The following is a 6,147-nucleotide window of genomic DNA, read 5'->3' as shown; positions in this document are numbered from 1 at the left end:
TATAAGGCTAAAGAACTGCATAGGGTGGGGGGCAGCTGTAACACTAGTCTTTGAAGAATCACGCCTAAACTACTAAAAGCACTTTCACAACAATACTAAGACTTACGATGGAAAACTGTTCAGGACTTAGAAGTGCACGGAACATACATAGCGAGCTTGCATATCGAGCCCTAACCGCCAAAAGGACGTAAGCTACATTTCTTTTCAAAATTTTCTTTTTGATACAGTAATGTTCCTAAAGCATCTAGATGCATTTCTGCATCAAAAAGAAAATTTTGAAAAAAATATCGCTTATGTCTTTTTGGCGGTTAGGGCTCGATATATTATGCATATGTACATCAAACAAATTTGAAGATACGTATGTACATTTACGAAAAATTATAAAGAAACTCGCATAGAAAACATATTTCGGCCATAATTTTTCCGTGTACTTCTTCATATATATACAGACATATGTATCTGTGCCGTTCAATTAAAGTAGCTTAAATGACTTTAGAAGGTTTGACAGATATGTACATATTTCGGTGTATTCGTCTCTTTAGAATCAGCTATTTTATTTGAACAGAATAAAATCAACATAGAAATATTTCTCACTTTTTGCTTTGAGAAACTGTCCGTGCTTATTTAAGAAGATTTTGGATAACACAAATTTCCCTCCAAGCGATCCGTGAGACTACTCGTATTTTTAGCTACGAGTGGCTGTACTCGCATTGGCTGGGGTCCATTAGACCGGCGAGGCAAATGCAGCGGAATTGAAAAAACAAAAAACAATTGGATAATTTTGAACAAATTGTTTGCTATTTAATTACCAAATACTATAATTTCTAACCAGTACCCATATCCCCTAACCAGTATTTACATATGTCCGCTGACATGTCCTAATTATACAAAAAAAAACTTTTAGAGCGCAAAATGTTTGACTCTGTGAATACTTTCTGAATGATAAATCCAAAAAAAAAATCAGAAAAAAGGTTTTCTTCAAAAAAACAATAAAATTATTTTGGTTTGACTTAGAAAACAATGGTTTAGGAAGAATAGATAAAGTTTTAGTTTATTACCAAATACTTGGTAGGGTAGTCTCTCTTCACTGCGTGTGTAGTATTCGTCGCAAGGTCCCATTGCCTTCTTATCTTGTCGTATCCATTGCATATCTTGGGTGGCGGTGATGTCTGTGCTTGCGCTAATAAGGACATCAACTAGCCTAAGGGAGGCAACTTCCTCATTAATGGATCAGACATTCCACGTGCATGTTCTCAAATAATAGCCATTAAAACGTTTGTGGTAGTCGTGGATAAAAGTAGGTCTCATCCAGCCGTGTTGAAGCTTTTCAATGGAAGGGGCTATTACGTAGAGGGTTACCAACCCTACACACAAACAGACTCTTAGACATTTAAACCGAATTCGTCGGAATTGCACCACCTGGGTAGGTTATCATATGTCGCACATGAGTTGCTTACGTTGTCCACAGTTCGCGAAGGGGCTAAGTAAACGTCCACAGTAGGAATTGAATATAGTCGTGCAACTACGATTGCATACCCAGAAGCTCTACTATACTACTTACATTGACACCCCTTGGAAAAGTTTAAGTATCGACTGCACTGCTGACTAACAATCACGCGACTGTCGATCATTTTCGTATTCAGCCAAATCTAAATACTATGGTATGCCAAGCCTTGCTTAGAAGACTGTGTATTTGCTATTTTGGCACAGAAGCCAAACGCTACCAACTAACAACAAGTAGGTATGCGGTTGCAAGCAGCAAATTACGCATGACTTCAAGATCACTTCATGGACGCAGACCGAAAACAAACAATAACAGAAGCTGTATGGCATTTGTAAAGCCCAGAAAATGTAAGCAAACAAACCTGAGAATACAAGTGCAGCATTGCAAGTCTAGGCGAAGAACCAGCGCAGCAATCAATTGTACATTTGAACTCGGCATTGCGTGTGCATTTTTGCGTTCATTAGCCATGATAAATCTGTCAACCGGTTCCTTAGGCACGTTTTCGAAGACCAGATGGACAAGCGCGTAATAAACTGAGAGACAGATAGACCGTCGAAATGTGGTGGTGTGACTACTGCACCAGTAATTTTAAGCCTTAGGTATAAATTATTGAAATGGAATGAAAAATTAAAAAATAAATACATAAAAACTTACATAGTCACTTGACTAAACAAGTGTACTTAAATATGGGAAACTTGTTTGCTTAAGGGCAGATAAACATTTATAAATAAGTATACAAGTACATACATATGTATGTTTTTATTATTATGTATGTTTGTACATACATTCATATCCATGCCAAGATATTGCCAGAACGTAAGAGCGACCGCAAGAGGCCAACGACGCTTGATTAAGCCAACGACAGTTTTATTACCAAAAGCGCGTTCGTGGAGTGCGGGACAGTTCGAGTTCGTTGCCAATGTTAGGAATTGTGCGCGTAGGGCGATGAACCAGAGAAAACGCATCGAAAAGTACAAAAATGCAAAAGAAAGGAGTTAAAAGAATAGCAAAGCATAAGATTACAAACATTCGACACGCAAAAGAAAGAAAGAAGCGGCGTTTGTAATTTGATCTTGACATTCTCGGCTTCGACACCACTTGAATAGCACGTCTTCGGTTTCGAGCGCGTAGTACAGGCAAAGGTTTGAATTTCGAAATTAAACAAACACAAGCAGTTAAGTATAAGGAGTTGGGGAAATTAAAAGTCTAACCTACGACAGTTTCGAAGAAAGAAAAATTAAGTTCCTTGCGTGTCCAAAATGAACGAAACGCTCTATTGGCTACTGCGATTATTAATTTTAGCAGTTGTGCTGGTGCCGCTAAGTTATGCGCAGCAGTCGCCACAGGTGCAGCAACAGCATATACAGCAAGTGTTCGGCATCGGTTTGGATAATCTTCTGCTGCACGCGCTCTACAACGACGGTAAGTAGCGCTGTAGTTTAATGAAAGGTTGAGTTGTTAATCAAATTGATTAAGTATTTACTTACACCGCACAGCTCCGCGCCAAAATGCCACATACGACTTCATCATTGTCGGTGCCGGACCAGCTGGTTGCGTGCTCGCCAATCGGCTCTCAGAGAATCCCAACTGGACAGTGTATCTGATCGAAGCAGGTGGCGTGGAGGGCATTTTTCATCAGGTGCCTGTACTTTCCGCCTTTCTGCAGGGCACTCACTCCAACTGGGGCTACAAATCGACGCCACAGAAACGCGCCTGCTATGGCATGTACAACAACGAATGCTTCTTACCCCGTGGCAAGGTGTTAGGCGGCACTAGCTCCATCAACTACATGATCTACAACCGCGGAAATAAACGCGACTTTGATCGTTGGGCCGCAGCGGGCAATAAGGGCTGGTCATACGATGAGGTCTTGCCTTACTTTCTCAAATCGGAAAATGCCAACTTGGTTGGGTTAGAGAATTCGCCCTATCATAATAATTCCGGTCCGTTGAGCGTCGAGGATGTCCAATTTCGCACGCCAGCAGTGCATGCGTTTGTAAAAGGCGCACAGCAAGCTGGACACCCGCGGACTGACTACAACGGCGAATCGCAGATAGGCGTATCCTACGTACAAGCTAACACGCAGCGCGGTCGGCGGCATAGCGCATACCGCGCATACATCGAACCGATACGGTATCAGCGCAAGAATCTCCGCATCGTCACAATGACGCGTGTAACCCGCGTGCTAATAGATCCAGTCACAAAGCGCGCAACTGGCGTAGAACTCGTGTACCGCAATAAATACTATAAAGTACGCGCGCGCAAGGAGGTCATACTTTCGGCTGGCGCCTTCAATTCACCGCAACTCTTGATGTTATCTGGCGTTGGACCTGCAGACAATCTCAAAGCTATCGGCGTCCCAATAGTGAAAGAATTGCCCGTAGGCAAACTACTCTACGATCATATGTGCCACTTCGGTCCAACATTTTCCGTGAACACCACTAGAGAATTACTCGATGTTGCTTATTTGAATCCGCGCATGGTGAAATCATTCTTGCTTGGCGATCCCAGTACTATGCTCTCCTCAATTGGCGGCGTGGAAGCGCTCGCGTTCCTGAAGGTGCCCTGCTCTAAGGAACCTGCGGATATGCCCGATGTCGAGATCATCACGGTGGCCGGCAGCTTAGCTGCAGATCAGGGTAGTGCTCTTAAGAAGGGTGCCAATTTCAAAGACGAACTATACGACAAAGTCTATCGTCCGTTGGCGGTCTCACAACAGGATCATTTTAGTTTTCTAATAATGCAATTTCATCCGAAATCTGTAGGACACCTTTGGTTGCATAACAGAGATCCATTTGAGTGGCCGCGCATAAACCCTAAGTACTACTACAACAAAGACGATGTGCAATTCATGCTGGAGGGCATAAAAGAGGCAATACGCATCACTCAAACACCGGCTATGCAGAGATTGGGTACGCGTATACATGATATTCCGTTGCCTGGTTGTGAACAGCACACCTTCGGGACTGACGCCTACTGGCGCTGCTCCATACGCACGCTATCGTACACGCTCCACCACCAGGTGGCTACCTGTCGCATGGGCCCTGAAAGTGATCCCACCACCGTTGTTAACGCCGAGTTAAAAGTACACGGCATAGAGGGCTTGCGAGTAGTGGACACAAGCATCATTCCATTCCCGCCGACGGCGCACACCAATGCGGCATCGCTTATGATTGGAGAAAAAGCAGCGGATATGATACGCGGCGATTGGCAGTGAAAGTGAAATAGTAAAAGTTAAGAATAGAGGTAAATAAAATAAAGTTAACATTGCTTTGCATTAAGTACTGAATTTAGGTTAAGTGTCTCCTAGTTCGAATGGAAGAAAATAACGGAACATGAGGAAAGTGAAATAAGTATAAAAAACAACTTAATAAAATCAATAATCATGTATATATTTAAAACTGGTATACGAATCTAAAGTTCTCCAACGAAGCAAGAAGTAAAACGCACAAAAACGTGTGAACAAGATCGGTACATCTATGCGCTTATGTATATGTAAATGTATTTGTGTACATGGGTATGTGTAGTTTACATGAATGCGAAGTCTTAAGTTAAACCTAATTGTGTATGGAAATTAAATGAGCACTCAGGAGCGGCGCAAAAAATTAAGGTCAAAAGCCAATTTCGAGTTCGTATGAGCATAGTGACGTAAATGTTTCTATGAATGTACAGTGGTCGAAAAAATTATAGCCGCACCACATTTTGACAAGTTTTATTTTGTAAAAATACTACAGTTCGCTCTTTAACAAAACCCGTGTAAGTCCAATTTTCAAACTTTGTGCAATATTTAAAAAAAATCAACAAACTTTCGTAAAAATTTCGGACTTTTTTATTAGATTTCCAAGAAAGATTCTGTGCATGCAGTTTCGTGGCCCATGGAATTCTAGTAGAACAAAGTACAAGTTTCAAATGGCTAAAAATTACGGTTGATTTTTTTGAATTTTTTTTTGTCCCATTTGCTTCCATATAACGAAAACACACAATTTATTTTATATGGAAGAAAACCGAAACATCCTGGACAAAAAAAATTCTAACTTTTTTAATTAGATTTCCTAGAAAGATTCTGAGTATGCAGTTTGGTAGACTGGACAAAAAAAATCTGCACTTCACAGATGCTCTTTCATAATTCGGAGATACAAAACAAAAATTTTTAAAATAATTTTAACCCGTTGCCGCTGACGGGATTAGCAAATAACAGCAAGCATCTCTACATACTCAGTTACAGCCGCTTTATAAATTTGTCTCCAACTGTTCAACTTCAATTTTTTTTCGTCGTTAGATTCGGTTCTGCACTTTAGAGAGGCTTTTTCGTAATTAAGAAAAACCAAAAACAGAATAAAATAATAAAAACTTATGTGTTGCGCTGACGGCATTTGTACCCTCGAACCTGCTGGAAGTCAACATATAACAGCAAGCACCTCTGCACGTTCAGCCACAGCCAGACGTACCAAGTTGTTTTCAAATGTTCAACTAGAATCACATTTCTTACAATCGCTGCATTAACCATGAAAACACCAAACAATAACTTGGTTGAAAAAATACCTTGAAGCACTTTGAACCAATTTGCACAAATAAGAAAAAAAATTAGCTGCGTCTTCTAGAGGCTCTCGTGTAAAGTTTTTTTAAGTTTCTTCCGTTAATCC

At 40.8% G+C, this 6,147-nt stretch overlaps 1 protein-coding gene across 1 annotated transcript; it reads left to right on the top strand.

Annotated features, from left to right (window-relative positions):
- The first annotated feature begins 2,392 nt into the window (after positions 1 to 2,392).
- LOC118754802 (glucose dehydrogenase [FAD, quinone]-like) lies at positions 2,393 to 4,721 on the top strand. Its single transcript, XM_036489677.1, has 2 exons — positions 2,393 to 2,926; positions 3,001 to 4,721. Exons 1-2 carry the CDS (start codon positions 2,764 to 2,766, stop codon positions 4,719 to 4,721), a joined length of 1,884 nt encoding a protein of 627 aa, XP_036345570.1. The 5' UTR covers positions 2,393 to 2,763.
- The last annotated feature ends 1,426 nt before the right edge of the window (positions 4,722 to 6,147 follow it).

This window comes from Rhagoletis pomonella, unplaced genomic scaffold (assembly GCF_013731165.1).
Source record: "Rhagoletis pomonella isolate Grant_MI unplaced genomic scaffold, Rhpom_1.0 Rhpom_scaffold_04656, whole genome shotgun sequence".
NCBI lineage: Eukaryota > Metazoa > Arthropoda > Insecta > Diptera > Tephritidae > Rhagoletis > Rhagoletis pomonella.
This window is presented reverse-complemented; position numbering and strand designations above follow the sequence as displayed.